At 39.7% G+C, this 21,792-nt stretch overlaps 1 protein-coding gene across 1 annotated transcript in view; it reads right to left on the bottom strand.

The window, feature by feature from the left end:
• LOC125254198 (protein jagged-1b) overlaps positions 1-19,608 on the bottom strand; it is a 68,193-nt gene extending 48,585 nt beyond the window's left edge. The window contains exons 1-2 of the mRNA XM_048168681.1: positions 18,710-19,608; positions 9,930-10,247 (exon numbers count right to left, since the gene is read on the bottom strand). Of these exons, the coding sequence (XP_048024638.1) occupies positions 9,930-10,247; positions 18,710-18,901 (510 nt within the window). The 5' untranslated portion in view covers positions 18,902-19,608. The remainder of the gene's footprint in view (positions 1-9,929; positions 10,248-18,709) is intronic.
• Between the last annotated feature and the right edge of the window lie 2,184 nt (positions 19,609-21,792).

The raw sequence follows: 21,792 nt of genomic DNA, 5'->3' as shown, positions 1-21,792 counted from the left end.
CTCAGGAACCAACACTTGCCGCGTGAACGGAGAAGCCGGGAGGATCAGAAAGCCAGCGGAGGAGAAGAGAAGGGAAGAAAGCCAGAGAGGGAACAGCTCACCTTTCCTCATAACTGTGCTCACCTGTTTGTCTCCTCACCTGAGGCTGTGGGATTCTGATACCAGCCCTCCCTCCCTGAACCACCACACAAAGATGGACAGATAATACGGCTCTTTCACCCCCTTGAAGCCCACAGAAATCCATTCACTCCCTCTCCCTCAACCTTCAGCCCTGCCCTGAAACTGATCCAGACAGCCTTTTTCCTCCAGAATTTTCTCACACTCACAGTTGTGACTCTTTAAACAGCCTGACGTATACTGACAATAGCAAGTTTATATCATGCAATTCTGACTTTATAAGACACAATTGCGAGTTTATATCAAGCAATTCTGACTTTATAACTTGCAATTGTGAGTTTAAATCTCAAAATTCTGAGAAAAAGTCAATCAGTCCATCAATCGGCAATCTGCATTTTTAGAATCCGACTCAGGCTCGAACTGATACGGTAAAACCGACGACTTTATTATTAACTGTGTGTTCACAATTGCTTAATAAAGTCTTGGAAGCTGAAGCTCACGATTATGGTAAGGAGCGCTACATTTCCGACACACGCTTGAGGAGTTTGGCCAATCACAACACACTGGGTCAGCTGGCCAATCAGAGCGATCTGAGCTTTTCCAAAGAAGTGTCTTTGTAGAAATCAGCATGTTTCAGACAGACTGGGAATAGAGGAGCTGCAATAATTTACAGTATGTGAAAAATAATGTGTTTTTTGGACATTAAAGAATATTAACCTATTCTATTACACCCAATAAACAAAAATAGCATCATTTGACCCCTTTAAAGGTGCCCTAGATTAAAAATTTGAATTTACCTTGGCATAGTTGAATAAGAAGAGTTCAGTACATGGAAAAGACATACATTGAGTTTCAAACTCCATTGCTTTCTCTTTCTTATGTAAATCTCATTTGTTTAAAAGACTTCCGGAAAACACGCGGATCTCAACATAACACCGACTGTTATGTAACAGTCGGGGTGTACGCCCCAATATTTGCATATGCCAGCCCATGTTCCCAACATTATGAAAGGCATTAGACAAGGGCAGCCAGTAACGTCTGGATCTGTGCACAGGTGAATCAACAGACTAGGTAAGCAAGAACAACAGCGAAAATGGCAGATGGAGCAATAATAACTGACATGATCCATTTTATCATGATATTTTTAGTGATATTTGTAAATTTTCTATCTAAATGTTTCGTTAGCATGTTGCTAATGTACTGTTAAATGAGGTTAAAGTTACCATCGTTTCTTACTGAATTCACGGAGACAAGAGCCGTTGCTATTGTCATTTTTAAACACTTGCAGTCTGTATAATTCATAAACACAACTCCATTCTTTATAAATCTCTCCAACAGTGTAGCATTAGCCGTTAGCCACGGAGCACAGCCTCAAACTCATAGAGAATCAAATATAAACATCAAAATAAATACTTTACTCACATAATTCGAAGCATGCATACAGCATGCATGACGAACATCTTGTAAAGATCCATTTGAGGGTTATATTAGCTGTGTGAACTTTGTAAATGTGCTGTAATATAATCGAGAGCTCGTGTGGCAGGGAGCACACGAATTAAAGGGGCGACGCGCTGAAAAAAATCAGTGCATAGTTAATGATACCCCAAAATAGGCAGTTAAAAAAATTAATTTAAAAAAATCTATGGGATATTTTGAGCTGAAACTTCACAGACACATTCAGGGGACACCTTAGACTTATATTACATCTTGTGAAAAAGCATTCTTGGGCACCTTTAATACATAAATATTAGTAGTGTAACATGTTGTGTTAATAAAATAATATAATAATGATTAAATAAAATTTTTTTACAGTACAACTAATTTACAATAGTAATATATTTTTATCTTTAATTTTTACATTTAAAGTTAAAATAAATTATAAATAATAATAATTATTATTACTATTGTTGTTGTTATTTAATATTATTAATAATCAATTTAACACAACATCTGAGACCCATGAACACATAAATGTGTTTTAAATTATTGAAATATTAAATTAAAAAGTAAATATTTTACATCTAAAGGGTGCAGCTGACAAACCCTGCTCTACATGAAAATGCAAATTGTGACTTTTTAAACTTCAAAACATTTCACATCGGCAAAATGCTCATCCCTAGTGTCCATGCATCCACTGCACAAAAGTCTATTTGCAGGAGGCTCTCTTCCCAGACCTGTTCCTCCAAGCCAGGACAGCTGGCCTGCATCAGATGATTTCCCCCTGCACCATCAAAGCTCCAGCTGGCTTTGGCTTTATTGAAAACATTATTGCCATACAAAATGAATGTAGTTACAAACATAATATCACTTTTCTCACCTTCATTACTTTAGTACTGTATATCCCCCATTTATATGAGCAGTCAGTCACATCCTAAAACCTCCAAGTAATAATAATAATTTTGAAGGAAGCAACAAGAGGCTTTGTTCCAAAACCTAGCGAGCCTTTTAAGGTGCAATACAAACCATTCCAAAAAGGTTGTTCCAAAATGCTGTCTTCTAAAATACCTCCTAAATTCTAAGGCAACATCGCATTCATTCTTTGCAGAGAAGGAAATCCCATATTGCTCAATGATAAGATGATGGATGAACCTTGGGAAAAGTTGATTATAAATTCATTTAATAAAACATTACTGACGACAAATACTTTAACGTAATAAAAAATGGTCCTTTTTCCCCCCAATATTATTATTTGGGTGTGCTGTGTATTTGTATGCTTATTGCCATACATGTATTCTTATGGAAGAAACCAGTTCCATTGGGTTCACCTCAAAGCGATTGGCCAGCATTCTGCATTTTTCGACTTTCATTTTCAATAAGTTGTGCATTTCTTAAAGGGGACCTATTGTACCCCTTTTCACAAGATGTAATATAAGTCTCTGGTGTCCCTAGAATGTGTCTGTGAAGTTTCAGCTCAAAATACCCCACAGATCATTTATTATAGCTTGTCAAATTTACCCCTATTTGGGTGTGAGCAAAAACACGCCGTTTTTGTGTGTCTCTTTAAATGCAAATGAGCTGCTGCTCCCGGCCCCCTTTCCAGAAGAACAGCTCACGCTTCGGTTGCTCAACAACAACAAAGCTGGAGAATCTCACGCAGCCAAAATGAGGATTGTCAGTAACGGTGTTCAGCCTTACATTGTTCAAACCGGAGTCGACACTGATGGAGAGACTCAGGAAGAAGTTACAACTTTTAGAATGAAACTGGACGTTTCTGAATGGTTAGTGGATAAATTTATGTTGTTGCTGTGGAGTTGATTCAACTCATCGACTAGCATGTGCCATCATGTTAATCTTTTGTGCAAAGGGTTTATGTAAATATTAGGGTTAGTGATGTTACCAACCCAGGAAGAAGCTCGTTGTAGTCCCTACCAGCCGTTTGTTGTAGTCCTTAAAAAGCGATTTCTGTAAAAGAAAATATTGCCCTTTGCATTGAACTTTGAGCGTCGTAACTTTGCAGATGTTGTTTATGCTCAAACAGCAACGTTACACACTAACTAAAGTTTAAAAAAATGAAATCATAATCAACCACCCCTTTAATTTTTTGATGCTCGCATTAGCACATACTAACACCAGAGTGAACTCAACCAAGTCTAGTCTCCGGCTATTTATATGATGAGCTCTAATTGAAGTTGCATTGAAGCAATGCGAAGATAATAGGTTTGATTTCCAGGGAATGCAAGAAATGATAAAAACTTACACCTGAAGCGTGAGTCGCTTTGGATATAAGCGTCTCCCAAATGCATAAATATATGATGCAAAGATTTGGTACAATAGTTGGTATGTAGAGCGTTCCACATCGGCCATTTATGAGGTTCATTTCAGGACGCTAAGAATCAGAGAAACAGCACCATTCAGACAACAACAAAAGAACAACAAACTAGCAATCCCTACTTGTACCATCCTATCAGTCTCCTACAGCTGGCAAATTATTTTGAAAGGATTCTGAGGCCTGAAGCTGGTTGTAATGCAGCACCGCAGCAAACAGTAATTACAGCAAGAGTATATTATAATGTTTTATATGAGAGAGATGTGGGTCATGAGACTCATCTTTCTTTTATTGGGGTTTTCTGTGACTCATCGAAGAGTTTGATATCCACAACCCCTCCCTACAGATTCTGATCATAAGATTAGCATTATGTGTGATGACTTAGCATAGTGACTAGACTTTCATGATCTCAACCACAAGACAAACAAAAGAGTTGGTTTCCCTCTTGGGGCCTTGGGCATCTCTCTTTTATGTTTCGGTTTTCTTTGAGTTTGAGAGAAATTATATCATAAATGACACACCAGTATTAAATCACAGAGGTCTAATTAAAGATTTGGATTTTTTTAGTCAACGATTAACGGCCTATTTGCAGTGATAGTGTCTGCTCTGTTACTGCAGACAATAAAAACTAGTGATGATGTCAATATGTCTGGAAAATAAGAGAGAATAAACATGTTTCACATAAGAAAGAGCCAGGAAATGATGAGACACTGGAGAGTAAGAAAGACAAATTTTCTAGTCAAGACAATGACCACAGAGGAAATAAACACAAATAAATAAAGAGTGGAGAAATAAACAAGCTGTAAATTATTATGTTCAGGTTTGACTTAACCAATCGAAAACCAATTCTGTGGTTCACGACACTGTAACCAAACTATTTTCATTGGCAGCAAGATTGCTTTTGTGACAGCTCAATAAATAAGACTGTAATATTGAGTAACGAACTCAGACAAAAAACGACCAAATATGTTGTTTATTTTTGCTCAATCAATGTAAAAGGTTTGGTTACAATGTTGGTATGGATCAGTATGTGGTGAACACAGACAAGCGGCGAGACACTGAAACGTCCGAGTGCCGTTATATGAAATATCGGCTGCCTTATCAAATTATAGGAACAGAACAATACACATTATGTTACAAAGACACTCTTATCTCCAGCCACCACTACACCAATACATAAAATTAAAAGGAAAAGTAGTGCTGCAATCTTTCACCCTCATCTTTTTCTGTCTTTCTCTCACACACACTCTATCTATCCGCTCTAATCAATAAGTGCGTAATCAGTTTAAAGACTAAGGCTGGAGGAAGCCAAACACTGACCGCAGAACTCACGGGTCAGTAAAGATCCCTGGCACAGCACGTCTATGATCTCGCCAGCCAACATTAGTACCTCCATATGCTCAGCGTTATGCCACTGAGGTCAGATCAAGGTTAAATGAAAACTTCCCTATCAGCAAGTTAACGAAACAGCAGACCAGCTTATATAGCATCAAGGAAACCATTTTAAGAGTGTAATCCAGATTTGCTGTAAGTGGATAGAGGCAAACAAATGCTTCTATGCAACACTTCTAGTGCTTCTACTTTGAAAAAGTTTTTCTCAAAGGGTTAGTTCACCCAAAAATGAAACTTCTGTCATCATTTACCCACCCTCAAGTCATTCCAAACCCAGAAGACTTTTGTTTATCTTCGAAAACACAAATGAAGATACTTTTAATGAAACCTGAAAGATATCTGTCCCACATTTGAAAGTCTGTTACACCAAAACTTTGACGCTGTGGCTGTTATTGCTGCTGCTGCTGTTTATTGCTGCTTCGGCTGTTGGTTGTTGCTGCCGCTGTTATTGCTGCTGCTGTTATTGTTGCTGCAGTCGGTTATTGCTGCCGCTGTTATTGATGCTGCTGCTGTTATTGCTGCTTCGGCTGTTGATTGTTGCTGCTGCTGTTATTGCTGCTGTTATTGTTGCTGCAGTCGGTTATTGCTGCTGCTGCCGTTGGTTGTTATTGCTGCTGCTGCTGTTATTGCTGCTGCTATTGTTGCTGCTATTGCTGCTGCTGTTATTGCTGCTGTTGGTTATTGCTGCTGCTGTTATTGCTGCTGTTACTGCTGCTGCTGCTGTTATTGCTGCTTCGGCTGTTATTGCTGCTTCGGCTGTTATTGCTGCTTCGGCTGTTATTGCTGCTTCGGCTGTTAGTTGTTGCTGCTGCTGTTATTGCTGCCGTTGTTGGTTATTGCTGTTGCTGTTATTGCTGCTGCAGTCGGTTATTGCTGCTGCTGTTATTGCTGCAGTTGCTGTGGCTGTTATTGCTGCTGCTACTGCTGTTATTGCTGCAGTTGCTGTGGCTGTTATTGCTGCTGCTGCTATTGCTGCTGCTGTTGGTTTTTGCTGCTGCTGTTATTGCTGCTGTTGGTTATTGCTGCTGCTGTTATTGCTGCTGTTGGTTATTGCTGCTGCTGTTATTGCTGCTTCGGCTGTTAGTTGTTGCTGCTGCTGTTATTGCTGCCGCTGTTGGTTATTGCTGTTGCTGTTATTGCTGCTGCAGTCGGTTATTGCTGTGGCTGTTATTGCTGCTGCTGCTATTGTTGCTGCTATTGCTGTTGCTGTTATTGCTGCTGCTGTTGGTTGTTGCTGCTGCTGTTATTGCTGCTGCTGTTATTACTGCTGCTGTTATTGCTACTGCTGTTTTTGCTGCTGCTGCTGCTGTTATTGCTGCAGTTGCTGTGGCTGTTATTGCTGCTGCTGCTATTGTTGCTGCTATTGCTGCTGCTGTTATTGCTGCTGCTGTTGGTTGTTGCTGCTGCTGTTATTGCTGCTTCGGCTGTTGATTGTTGCTGCTGCTGTTATTGCTGCTGTTATTGTTGCTGCAGTCGGTTATTGCTGCTGCCGTTGGTTGTTATTGCTGCTGCTGCTGTTATTGCTGCTGCTATTGTTGCTGCTATTGCTGCTGCTGTTATTGCTGCTGTTGGTTATTGCTGCTGCTGTTATTGCTGCTGTTACTGCTGCTGCTGCTGTTATTGCTGCTTCGGCTGTTATTGCTGCTTCGGCTGTTATTGCTGCTTCGGCTGTTAGTTGTTGCTGCTGCTGTTATTGCTGCCGTTGTTGGTTATTGCTGTTGCTGTTATTGCTGCTGCAGTCGGTTATTGCTGCTGCTGTTATTGCTGCAGTTGCTGTGGCTGTTATTGCTGCTGCTACTGCTGTTATTGCTGCAGTTGCTGTGGCTGTTATTGCTGCTGCTGCTATTGCTGCTGCTGTTGGTTTTTGCTGCTGCTGTTATTGCTGCTGTTGGTTATTGCTGCTGCTGTTATTGCTGCTGTTGGTTATTGCTGCTGCTGTTATTGCTGCTTCGGCTGTTAGTTGTTGCTGCTGCTGTTATTGCTGCCGCTGTTGGTTATTGCTGTTGCTGTTATTGCTGCTGCAGTCGGTTATTGCTGCCGCTGTTATTGCTGCCGCTGTTATTGCTGCTGCTGTTATTGCTGCTGCTGTTATTGCTGCTGCTGTTATTGCTGCTGCTGTTTTTGCTGCTGCTGCTGTTATTGCTGCAGTTGCTGTGGCTGTTATTGCTGCTGCTGCTATTGTTGCTGCTATTGCTGTTGCTGTTATTGCTGCTGCTGTTGGTTGTTGCTGCTGCTGTTATTGCTGCTGCTGTTATTACTGCTGCTGTTATTGCTACTGCTGTTTTTGCTGCTGCTGCTGCTGTTATTGCTGCAGTTGCTGTGGCTGTTATTGCTGCTGCTGCTATTGTTGCTGCTATTGCTGCTGCTGTTATTGCTGCTGCTGTTGGTTGTTGCTGCTGCTGTTATTGCTGCTGTTATTGTTGCTGCAGTCGGTTATTTCTGCTGCTGATGGTTGTTATTGCTGCTGCTGCTGTTATTGCTGCTGCTATTGCTGCTGCTGTTTTGCTGCTGTTGGTTATTGCTGCTGCTGTTATTGCTGCTTCGGCTGTTAGTTGTTGCTGCTGCTGTTATTGCTGTTGCTGTTATTGCTGCTGCAGTCAATTATTGCTGCCGCTGTTATTGCTGCCGCTGTTATTGCTGCTGCTGTTATTGCTGCAGTTGCTGTGGCTGTTATTGCTGCTGCTGTTATTGCTGCAGTTGCTGTGGCTGTTATTGCTGTTATTGCTGCTGCTGTTATTGCTGCTGCTGTTATTGCTGCTTCGGCTGTTGGTTGTTGCTGCTGCTGTTATTGCTGCTAATGCTGCTGCTGTTATTGCTGCTGCTGTTATTGCTGCTTCGGCTGTTGGTTGTTGCTGCTGCTGTTATTACTGCTGTTATTGTTGCTGCAGTCGGTTATTTCTGCTGCTGTTGGTTGTTATTGCTGCTGCTGCTGTTATTGCTGCTGCTGCTATTGCTGCTGCTGTTATTGCTGCTGTTGGTTATTGCTGCTGCTGTTATTGCTGCTTCGGCTGTTAGTTGTTGCTGCTGCTGTTATTGCTGTTGCTGTTATTGCTGCTGCAGTCAGTTATTGCTGCCGCTGTTATTGCTGCCGCTGTTATTGCTGCTGCTGTTATTGCTGCAGTTGCTGTGGCTGTTATTGCTGCTAATGCTGCTGCTGTTATTGCTGCTTCGGCTGTTGGTTGTTGCTGCTGCTGTTATTGCTGCTTTGGCTGTTGTTTGTTGCTGCTGCTGTTATTGCTGCTGTTGGTTATTGCTGCTGCTGTTATTGCTGCTGCTGCTGTTATTGCTGCTTCGGCTGTTGTTTGTTGCTGCTGCTGTTATTGCTGCTGCTACTGCTGCTGCTGCTGTTATTGCTGCTGCTACTGCTGCTGTTATTGCTGCAGTTGCTGTGGCTGTTATTGCTGCTGCTGCTGTTATTGCTGCTGCTGCTGTTACTGCTGCTGCAGTTGGTTATTGCTGCTGCTATTGTTGCTGCTGCTGTTGGTTATTGCTGCTGCTGTTGGTTATTGCTGCTACTGTTGGTTATTGCTGCTACTGTTGGTTATTGCTGCTTCTGCTGGTTATTGCTGCTTCTGCTGCAGAGCATGTATGGGGCTTGCCCCTGCCAATACATACACGACACGCTGCTATGAGCAAGGAAAACATGCTGCTGCTCTAAAAATAGCATACACGAATTATCCGTAGCAGATGTTCATGTGGAGCTGGGGAAGGTGGAGGTTTTCTAAAAGTGTGCTACAAACTGCTGCAGCAGACGCTGACCACGAATTTGAAAGTTGAGCAGCGAGCTCATTGGCCACTGATACAGCAGGAACCAATCAGCTGTACCTTACAGAGAATGATGTGATTGCAAGCAGATTGTATTAAGGACCTATCAGCCCACGCCATCTAGGGTGTCATCACAGAACGTTGTATTTCATAAAGATTGTTAAAGAAATCCAAATGAATCGAGCAGTTTAATTAAACTCTTCCAAACTTTTTGAAGTGTCAAAGGTGTAATGGACTTTCAATGGAGGGACAGAAATCTCTCAAGTTTCATTAAAAATATCTTCATTTGAGTTTCGAAGATGAACAAAAGTCTTCTGGGTTTGGATCGACATTTAGGATGAGTATGATATCTCATGATATCCTTTTAACATTCAGAGACAACATTAAATAAGAAAAGTGTACTTTTCAAAGAAAGGTGTAATAAAAAGTTGCCATAAGCGTCATGAGTAACATTGGTATAATAACCTTTATTTTGATACCCCTATTTTTTTTTTCCCCCCAATATCAGCTTATTTAAAAAAGAAAACACTGGCTCATCCAATGGAGTGAGTTTTGGAGGTGGTACTATGTATTTTTTAACCAATGGCAGAAGGAGGAGTGTTCTGAAAACTTTATTAGTTTTTCTTTTTTTTGTCATTTTCCATTTTTCATCTTCGTAAATTACACTGTTCACCTTCAAGAACTGACATGAGGGGAGGTGATGTCTTGGTAACTGAGACAGTTTAATGGTGACATGATAGCTGCCCTTTAGAAAAATATCCCCCTGATATGTTCAAACACGCACAACTGTCTATATAAAAGATCAGAAAAACCTGTACATCATCCAAGTGTCTTCTATAAAACATGATGTTTGCTGTGTTTGCTGAACTGATAAATTAGATGTACTCACTGGCCATGCATATTTAAATGGGATAACAATTCGTCCACTTCTGCTGTCGCTTCCCTCATTTCCATGGTGATGTAAGGTGTGGGAGTTGCCACCCAGGACAGGTGTGCTGCCAGTGCCGTATGTACAGGTGCCGGTTGGTGAAACCCGAGCCTGGTACTCCTTCAGACAGGCCTTGAAGAAGGTATCGCACTGATCACCTGATGAGCAGCGCTGCCCCCCACTGACCTGGGGATCACAGCACTGACCACTCTGTAGAAAGCCCTGAGGGTTCAGCCACTGTCGAATCTCCACCTCAAACATGCCCACCGCACACACAACCTAGGGGAGTTCAAAACAGCAAGGTTAAAAAATGGAAAATAAACAGGAAATCTGAAGTGACAGAGTGCATGAAGTCATTTATATGAGAAGCATCACTTTCAGCCTCCAAAGAGGTTTAGAATTTAAATTCTCTCATGATACTTGTTCATATTCTCCACAGTTATTGGCTTTCTGAAAACAGATTTATCACATATGGATGTTGGCCAATCCTCCTTCTTTGTATGCAGGTGAGAAAATTTTGCAGGTGCAAAATATTATTGCAAAAATGCATCGTCTTTCTTTATAAAGTATATTAATTGTTAGCAGAAAAGGAAGTGGTTCTCAACCTCCAAAGCCTTCAAAAACCTCCTTTTGTTCTAGACAATATTCAAAAGCTCTCCAACCTAAGCTGATATGTAGCTCTGGTACTTCTGTTGTAATAAAAATGAAACTCAAAAATATGATAGGAGTGATCTCCAGACCACGATTTCAACCAAGGGGAACACACATTTCAACCGAAGTTCGTTGACGCTCTTTAGTGGCCCCTGGTTGAGAACCACTGACTAAATGGCACAGTTCACACAAACGCTGTGAACTACATTGTGAACGACAAAACGTTTTTGATTTACATCTTCAACAGTAGCTGCGTTTACATGGACCCTAATAATCCGTTTGTAATCGGACTAGTAGCACTTGCATATAATTAAATAGAGTAAAGGTTATGCGTATTTGGCATGCTGTTAAAGGGGAGGGCTCTGAGCTCAGAATTTGGCCTGAACCCAGAGTATTCCCCCATCCCAGGTAGGGATAGAAACAGATAGAAGTGAGGAGATGGGAAGGCAGAGGGATGCTGGAAAACTGTCATAGAACAGAAGTAAGTCTGCTGTATATTTACCTCCTGATGCTAATTGAGTTGATTAACTGAACGTGCTCCTCCCGAACTTTGTTAATAAAACATTGTGTGTCATAAACGGCTGTCATGTCATTCTAAAATTCTCAATTCAACTTATCGTCTGTGAAGTGCTGCAGGACAGTCCTTGCTTCGGACTCTCATCCACAGATGTCTTGTTTTGCGTCCACAAATGGGAGTTTATACATGCTTGATAAATATATGCAGCACAGCACAAAGCTTTATGAGCTCGTCCTCTCCTAATTAGGACCCGAAAGAGATAAATATAAAGTCTGCTTTTTAAAACAAAGAAAAGAAGAAACAGTAGGAGGGTATGATGAATGACTGAATGGATGTAAACTGCACCTAATTAATGTCATTAACATATAAAAGGGCACGAGTCAACATCCAAATGCTTTACATGAGAATGGCGAGCAGCCATATTGCCAGAACGCCCACCACACACCAGCTTATTGATGGAGAGAAGACGGAGTCAATCAGTTTATTTGGGGATGTTTAGGAGGCTATCATGAAGGACAGAAGCCAATGGGCAAATTTGGCCAGGATGCCAGGGTTAAACCCCTACTCTTTTTCGAAGGACGTCCTGGGATTTTTAATGACCACAGAGAGTCAGGACCTCGGTTTAACATCTCATCCAAAGGACTAACACCTCTTCTAGCAGCAACCTAGTTTTCCCAGGACGTCTCCTATCCAGGTACTGACCAGGCTCAACCCTGCTTAGCTTTAATGTCTACAGGGTGATAGCTGCTGGCAATGAGACCTAATGTCCTGGATGCTCTTACCATGAAAACTTGTATACAATTTATAAATAATATGACAGTTGAAATTACAGCTCTCAAATCTCCCTGAAGTTTACACACATTCAACTATGGCATGTCAAGATGTGAAGCAGCAGGTTTGACGTCAGTGATATCACACATTAAAATAGATGCAACACTTCTTGACTTATCTTACAACATTTATGTTTAAGGTGTTTTTATTGTAATTTCTGGAGCATGACAGCACTCGTATCCACTCGCTTATGATACAGAGAAGAGTCTCTAGAGCATTTTGATAAAATTTAGAACAACAGAGGGTGTGAAAATGATGATTTTTTTTGGGGGGGGTGATCTATCCCTTTAAGACAGGAGATTGAAAAGCACTCAACTGCATTACCACAAAACAAAACAAAAATACTGTGGTTGCATGAACACAGACAAACCCTGCTGGTTTGGACTAAGTAAAATATGCGAATTCAAAACAAAACATGACATTCAAATCTGTTTTTTACAGATGTATTCATACAGTATACAATGACGTTTCCTTTACATCCAACAACCTTCAAGCAACACAAACACAATCCTCATGAGACCCCATTCATCCAGACAGATAATGACTCTAGTAGTCTTTGTATCTGAAGGCAGATACAGACAGATAACAATGGTTCAAAACAAATCCCCTGTGTGTAAATGAGCAGCAACAGTCCTCTTCTTCACTGTAATCACCCCCTTCATCTACATGCTCACTTAACTTCATTATCTCTGTCTTCTCCCCTCAGGTTATTTACCTCCTCATGTCTCGCAGCTCTCTCACGCTTTCTCTCCTTACTCCCTTGTGTTAGTTATTTCCTACTCTTCAACCCCTTGCCCTCTTTCTTCCATTCTTTTATCAATACCACTTCTTTCTTTTCTCTTCATCTCTCCCCAGGGGGAAAAAACATTCGCAGCTCCTACCTTGCCCTCTCAGACCGCTTTTCTCCTTTTCTCATTATTACATTCAGACCTTCCCGTCTTCCTTTATTCAGTCTTTTTGTCATAAGGAGGAGAGGATGCACACACACACACACACACACACACTGCAGAGGGACAAAAAGTCTTGAACAGGCATTTTAGACTCTGGCTTAATTAGCTATTATATGGAGTAGATATTTTAGATGATGTCTTTGCCATATGCAAATACAAAAAAAAATAAAAAATAGAAGCCTCACACACTCTTTCCCACACAAACAAACACACACAGAGATTCCCCTGTGAATACGACATTCCATTCTAAGACTCGGTGGTGCCTGTCCTCTCCCCATGACCCTACGTTTGAGCAGGACCACTGAATGGCTGTACTGTCTTCCCATTGTTCCATCATGGCATGTTGTCCCATTCCTGCTCCTAAAACATGGACACATCAAACACTCGGCAGACAGACCACCGGCCATCACTCTCCATCTCTCTTTCTTCCTCTCCCTCTATCCTCTGCCAGGGTCATTCCCAGCATACCTGTATTTCATCAGTCTCTCTTGCGGAGCTGCATCACAGGGCTCATTACTGAGACATTAAAACCCCACAAAGACTCATGCTGAACTCCTGCTGTCCAACATCAGAGACAAAGACATGCTGCTATTCAAAATGATAAGAATACTGCCCATTTCTGAGGGGACAACTACATTTGAAAGACTGGGATTGCCCAGCTGTTACTGTATTATCAGTGTCTAAAAATACAAAAGATAATTTTATTCTCCATTTCTGATTTCGTTGTTTAACCAGGAATCATTCTTGATTTCACTTTTTAATACTTGTGAAAAGGATGTACTGTTTAAATGGCTATCCTCCAACTGCTAACAACTGATAGTTCTTTATATTACTTTAAAGGCACAATATGTAATTTTCACCACTAGAGGTCGCTTATTCAAAACAAAGGCATAGCTTGATGACGCCGTAAATGAGTGTGGAATCATGGGAGTTGTCAACTTCAGCTCTATAGCCGATGGACTTGGGCAGAAATCATGTTCTGGATGAGCGAATGTATTAAAAGTTTTATTAATGTTACTGTGGTATGAAGCAGGTGTGGGCCGAGAGCCGTGGGAGAGGAACGAGGCCACTGGAGCCAATGCTAATGATAGACACCTGCGATACACAACAATCTCGAGTCCAGCGGAGCTTTTATTATGCTTATGCTGCAGTCAGCAGCTTCCACTCTTTGTTGTGTATGTGGGGTAACGCAGTGCTGTTTTACATGGTTAAAACAATCATACTAAATACATTTGAGTGTTATATTATAACGCTACTCTGTGTGTTCGCTTGTTGTACTTTGCAGCAATCTAAAAACTGGATGACTTGTGTTGCTAAATTACATGAAATTAATTTTAAAATATATTTTATGATGGAGAAAGCTCTCTCTGATTATGCTATGTTAGCTACTTGCCAAAATAGTGTTGTCTCTGAGGCATGGTAAAAAACAAGAAAACAAACGATTCAAACAATAAGACTAACCGTGTTGAGCTATATAACAATGATTAGTTTTCTGTTGATAAATGTATCCAAATATTTGCTCACCTGTCTAATAAAACACATATTAAAGCGTCTTTGGTGTTTTCATGGTTTCTACAAAAGTAAAACTGGAAATCATGGGTAACGTGGATATGACATATGATATGATTTAAACGTTGTTGGAAACATTTGGGATAACGTAAGCACGCAAACAAAATATATAGGCTTAACATTGTTCTAGTGGTTTTTGGATATTTTAATCTAAAAATCTTACATATTGTGCCATTAACTGACAACAAATACAATAAATGGCAACATTTGCAAGTTAGCAACAAATCTATATATATGCGTTTTTTCCATTGTGCAAAAAAAGCTATAATTTATAATTCATGCATTAACACACTTTTTCAGGAAACAATGGCATGAGGTGTAAGAGATGACTTATAATATTCTTAATATACACAACCATTCAGAATTTTTTATTTTTTTTATAGATTGATAATAATACTAAAAAATGGTTATGAGCACCAAATCAGCATATTATGATTTCTGAAAAATCATGTGACAGACTGGAGTAATTGCTACTGAAAATTCATCTTTGTCATCATAGGAATACGTTTTTTAATATATTAAAATCAAAAACAGTTATTTTAAACTGTAATGATATTTCACAATACTATAGGTGAGCATAGGAGACTAAGCAAAAATATCTGAAATTTTTACCGACCCCAAACTTTTGAACAGTAGTGTAGTAGTGTATATTCATATTACAAGATCACAAGTCGTTCCTGCAATCTCAACAAACCCTACTTTATATAGGATACAATATGTGACACATATAAATGTACAGAAGTCAAATTCAACAATAAAGTTCAAATAGATAAAATCCATACGTTTGCCAGACATAAAAGCACATATTCATGATTGATGAACATAAGATGTCATGAAAGCACAGTACTGGCCTGGATAGGTCAAGTGACATTTCCGTCAACTGGCCTCAGGCCACAAGGCCATCCTTATTGTTGAGCCCTGTTATTTATAGCCCACCCAACAATACAAAGCCGTTGATTGCTTTCCCTTCTCATCTACCTTCTTTGCTCTGTAGAACTTGCTGATATATAGCCTATTCTCCAAATTACTGTGTGAAAAGAGGCTTTAGATTATCCAAGAACCATCAAAGCATTCAAAAACCAAAGCTCATATTGCAAAAACTGCACAACCAAAATATTAGCGTTTTTCACACGCCCTCAGTGTCAGGACAGGTATGTTCACCCGCCAGAACACACATGCCATTTCTGAGCTCAAAGGGTTCTCATACGCAGGATCTGCCCTCCACAGCAGGTGAGGTGTCATCTCCACCGCAGACCAACAACCCCAGCGGAGACCTCACAGCCTGGAATAATAGGCTGCGGTGGGATGTGTAGCATTGGGAATAGATTCAGAAATGATCTAGCTTGGTTTTAATGCTTATTGGGTCTGTAACCACCATAGTCATTGAGGGGGCCAAATTGTCCTTTCCCCAGTATTTGCCACATGTCTTCCAAACAATACGCCCATATAGGTCGTTTGTCACTTCACTAAAATATGACCCATAGGAGCATTTACTAATGTTGCGCCCCTATCGACAACAGGACACTTTCATTTTAATGCATTGTACCCTTTTATCTGCATCATATTTCGGGTTTCGCGTGGCTCCGTTGGTAGAGCATTGCAATATACAATAATATGCAATCATGTGATCATGCAATCGTGGGTTCGATCCCAGGGAACGCATGTGCTCATAAAGAGTATATGCACTATAAATCACTAAGGGTAGGTTTAGGGTTGGGGTAGGTGTAGTCGTTAATAAAAAAATAAAAAAAGAGTTTTGCTAAATGGAAATAGGACAAATGGCGAGTAAGGGACCGTGTAAAAAGTCCATACATTGCATTTAAATGAACACGCATTTTGATTGGTAACGACAGTCATACGTCATTTCATGATGACAGACGTAACATGACATTGTCATTATTTTTACGGCAGCTAGAGGGCACATGACTTTAAAATGTAAATATAAGTCGTAATAAGGTGTTTGAAAAATGACCTATAGGGTCATTTTTTGGAGGAGGAGTCTCAGTATTTGACATTCTTAAAGGGTTAGTTCACCCAAAAATGAAAATAATGTAATTTATTACTCACCCTCATGCCGTTCTACACCCGTAAGACCATTGAATCAGTGTATCGAATCAGCGGTTCGGAGAGCCAAAGTCACGTGATTTCAGCAGTTTGGCGGTTTGACACGTGATCCAAATCATGATTCAACACAAAAGATTCATAACGCTCCGAAGCTTCATGAAGCAGTGTTTTGAAATCGGCCATCACTAAATAAGTCTTTTTTTTTTTTTTTTGGTGCACCAAAAATATTCTCATCGCTTTATAATATTAATATTGAACCACTGTACTCACATTAACTGATTTAAATGTGTTTTTAGTACATTAATGGATCTTGAGAGAGGAAATGTCATTGCTGGCTATGGAGGCCTCACTGAGCCATCAGATTTCAACAAAAATATCTTAATTTGTGTTCTGAAGATGAACGGAGGTCTTACGGATGTGGAACGGCCTGAGGGTGAGTAATAAATGAGATTATTTTCATTTTTGGGTGAACTAACCCTTTAATGCTGCTTGGCTACTCTCCATTACACACTGCTCTGTTTGTTGTGACAAACAGTTTAATAAGTTACATTTTTAGGCTGCCTCAACAGTTTAACAGTGCTCATCAATGTCATAATTATGGCCAATCAGAATCAAAATATAATTTGCAAAGTGTTTGCATAGATTAATTCACAACTACACTGTAATAAAGAATTGTTGGTTTTAACTTAAAAAAGTAAGTTACCTGGTTGCCTTAAAATTGAGTTCATTTAAATTAAAAATTTGAGTTATGGTTTAATCAACAGAAACTCAAAATATTATGTTATCTGAACCACATTGATTTGACAAAAGAAAAAATGTTGTGATAACAAATCATGAAAATATTTTTTTTCAGAGTAGGCTACTAGAATTTCTTTTACCGTTCTTATTTCTTTTAATCCTTTAATTATTAAATTCTTTAAATAAAAAGACCAATCACACCCACCCCCAATGTTCAAGACATGGTTACGGCTTTGATGCTAATTCATTTTAAACAAAGTAGGCTTCTTTTTTTTCAAAACATAAGAGAGATTCATATTTTGAAGAAGTGATGATATGTGTTCTCTAAATACAGCTAAGCCATTTGGGTGGTACAAATGGATCAGCATAATTAGAGTCACTGAATGTTTTCTGGGAATGCAAACAAAAGCAGAATCACATGCCCACAAAGAGACCCATTTCTCTTTATAAAAATCTCTACTTCTACTTTACTGCCTGATGTAAACATAATGAAATTAACAATAAGCCTCGCTCTAAACAGAAAAACACTGCAATGTCCTCATTTATACTGGAGCAAAATGATGCTTTCTTGTACAAATAAGCCAGTGCACCAAGATATATTTCACTCATAAATATGCTGAGCCTTGTTTTTAATTTCTCTAGTTACAGTCAATGGTATTAAAGAAAAAGCTTTACAATAACAAATTCTCGTGTGCGTCAGATATATTGAACCATAGCTGAGCATGAGAATGAAATATCTGCATGAACAATGAGAAAACACGCCCAAAAGATCGACAAGTGCAGTGAACAACAAAGAAAGATGGAACAACAGGTGGCTGCAGACGGTAATAACACAACATTAGGTGCAAAACCGAATTATGAGGTGTTTGACACCCCTAATTTAGGGTTAAACCTCCAAAGTTTCGGTAAAGAAAGAGGCTTGATGTGTTTAAAGTATGTATTCGCTTTTAATATAATTTTAACAATCACCAAAGTTTAGTCAGAAATGTGCCAAAAATCGCCTTTGCGTGATGAGGTAACCATAGCAACAGCTAAGCGATCGCCTGTGTGTATCGGACGAAAAATCTTTAAAATAATTATAATAATTAACTTACTGTCATTATTTATCATGTTATTATGGGTTTACACAACACAAATGTATCACAAAAATCGTTTTGTTTAAAACGTCTTTAGCGATTCGTGCTAGACAGTGGCTGCGCAAGATGAACCTTAACGGACTGCGCCCAGAAAATGACTGACAGAAACTGTTTTAAAAAGTTGAGCTCCCTGAAAGTCACTTAATAACTAGCGTGAATCTCTTGTAAACGCATCTAAAGTAAGACCAATACTGCACTGAAGCTCTGTGGAGAGAGGAAAACCGTGGAAAAAGAGTCAAAGCAGGTTAAACTGCGGCTGAAAATAGCGCGTAATCGGCGGCTTACCTGCGGCTGCAGCGCGAGTGAGAGCAGGAAAATCACGGTCCAGTGCTGTCCGCGCGCTACATCCCTTATCATCGCCCTAACAGCACTCCTTCTGTCCGTACTCGACCTCTCCCAGGAGTGCCAACTCTTTCGGTCTCTATCCATTCTCATAGCAGACATTTGCGCACTTGGTCTGTGCGTACGGAACAGCATTTCCCCGTTTGGTGACGCTCTCTTTACACGGTCCACTTGTCCATTATGAAAACAGCGTGAAAACGAACAAAACAAAGGTGGCAAATGATGCACAGGTAAATGATAAGACCACTAAGGTCCTTCTACACTCCGCGCGGAGTCCAGGATGCCTCCTCCTTCTCCTCGAGCTCTTCCTCCGTCCACCTGCTGCAGTTAAGAAGCTTTGAATGTTCGACCTGCTGGCCTACTGACTTGACATTTCATCCCATTTACTTTCCCCGTCACTGAAAGCAGCTCTTTACCCTCACGTCAACCAGATAGGCTGTTCCGATGCCCTTGCAGAGAGCGAGACTGCGCATCACCGTGGGAAGCACTAGCGGTTAAAGTTGCCAGTAGAGGGTGTGTCCTCCGCATGGGAATATCGGTCACCTGCCTCGAACTTAAACGTAATATCCCCAAATTTGTGTGTTACATACTGCATTAGTTCAGAAAAATTGTCTAAAATTATTGTAATGCAATGTCAAGAGTGCTGCTTTACTTCCACAAGTTTTAACACTAATAGAAGATAGGAACATTTCAAATTAAAATGCCTGAATTTATTGTGGTAATCAAATAATTTTTAGGGTAGGACACATAAATTATTTTTGATTTAAGTCTTATTAATATTTATATATTTTTTAGAGTACCATTAATGTAAATTACCTAATCAACTATTGTATTTAAAATTTTATTTTGACAATTTAGTTGATAATAATTGAATAAGCAATGACAGACAAAACAGCATATCAGTAAAAGAGATTAATCTGAAAGGTAAAGTTATAATTTGGCTTATATACAGAATATTTGCATATTTAATTGTCCATATTTTAATTGAAGATATGTCATAATAGCAGCACTATGAATGCAAATTTGATGATTTCACTCAACTAACCTATAGATTTTAATGAAAGCATGTCTGAAATGTACATCTAATTAATGTAAATATTAAATAATAACCCCATTAATATTACATTTAAAAATAATAGCACTAGTAACAACATGCCTCGGGGCCTTCTGTGCCAATTCTGGGTGGCTCATCTTACCCCAAGGGCCTACTTTTTTCTTTTTACTTAAAAAAAACAACTTTTATTCCACAAATCTAAAAACACTGATTTGTCCACAAATCCCTAATTAACATATAGACTCAAAGAAAACATTGATATTCAACATAATGCAATGTCATCAAATCACTATTTTCCAGAGACACAAAATAAACCTCAAAAGTGTTTCGACTGACTAAATCTCACAAATGTTGATATTCAGATGACGAAATGACGAAATTAAAATAGCATAGCCATTCATCAAAAGCACCGTTTGTGTGTGCGTCCCTTTACATGCAAATGAGCTGCTGCTCCCCGCCCCCTTTCCAGAAGAGGGTGGAGCTTTAACAGCTCACGCTTCGGTTGCTCAACAACAACAAAGCTGGAGAATCTCACGCAGCCAAAATGAGGATTGTCAGTAACGGTGTTCAGCCTTACATTGTTCAAACCGGAGTCGACACTGATGGAGAGACTCAGGAAGAAGTTACAACTTTTAGACGTTTCTGAATGGTTAGGGGATAAATTTAAGTAGTTGCTGTGGAGTTGATTCAACTCATCCACTAGCATGTGCCATCATGTTAATCTTTTGTGCAAATCCAGTGTTGAATTGATCCTCGTTTGTGAAGCAGTCCGGCGTAAAATAACAGCATGATAACAACACTCTACTACAACAACTCTTCCTCTTCTCTAAAGCAGCCCAACATGGCCTCACTTCCTTTGTTGTGTGTTCTCGGGGGCGGGGTTTATGTAAATTTTAGGGTTTGTGATGTCACAAACCCAAGAAAAAGCTCATTGTGATTTCCGTAAAAGAAAATATCTTTCTTTGCATTGAACTTTGAGCGTTGTAACTTTGCAGATGTTGTTTATGCTCAAACAGCAACATTACACACTAAATAAAGTGAAATTTTTGGGTCAACTATCACTTTAAGAACCTTTTCCCACTATAAAGAACATTGTGCAATGGGAAGTTCCCATGGATATTAAAGGTTCATAATCTCTCAGATTTTAAAACTCTTTCCTGTGCCTGTTAATGACGTCTCAGTATACAGCTGTCATTTGTAATAATTAGTGTAACTGCTAAATTACTGTGAGAGTCTGACAACTACAGTAGTCAGGGATACACAGTGCATGCTATCCCACAATGCACTGGACTGGTCTGGAAATTCTCAGTAGGGTTTCTTTTCATGTGTACTCCCATGGCAGTTCAAGAATAATAGGTCTCAAGCTTCACTTAATCTCTGAGCGTGATCAAAGTGCTGCGGCACCAATTAAAAGACCCTGTCAGAAGCCGGACAATACGCAGACAGGGGCCTGTTAGATTCATGCACATTTACATTACCGCCCGCTTGTTATCACATCATAGGCTAAAAGTGAAAGCGCCAGGCTTTCTCTGACTTAATCATCAGGTCGTTGGGGGAGGACAAAGCAATAAACCCAGAACAAGCTATTGTTCCCAAAATGAATTGAGCATATCACAAAGATTAAATATTTTTTGTGTGTTTACAGTAAGTGAGGACCACACACATGCCTGTTGACTGTTTATAATTCCACATGGTTAAAGAAATAAATGAGAAAAAAATTCATTCTGGAGTCCTTTAAAAGTAACAAACAGGCCTAGAATAACTGTTTACTGGTTTTAGAGAGGTTTGGCCACTTTTCAGCTGGTCAGGCATAGAGATCATTTTAAAACAGGTTGGCCAGACTAGATTAGCCTAAACCAGGCTTTTAACTGAATATTGTGAAAAATAAATGCATATAACCTATCGGCATCATATAGCTGCTTTCCAGATCTCCATACTGGGAATCAGTTAAGTTTCCACTGTGCAGTTGCTG

Source organism: Megalobrama amblycephala, linkage group LG19 (genome assembly GCF_018812025.1).
Source record: "Megalobrama amblycephala isolate DHTTF-2021 linkage group LG19, ASM1881202v1, whole genome shotgun sequence".
NCBI classification, from domain to species: Eukaryota; Metazoa; Chordata; class Actinopteri; order Cypriniformes; family Xenocyprididae; genus Megalobrama; species Megalobrama amblycephala.
The sequence above is the reverse complement of the archived record's forward strand: the minus strand, read 5'-3'. Positions and strand labels throughout refer to the sequence as shown.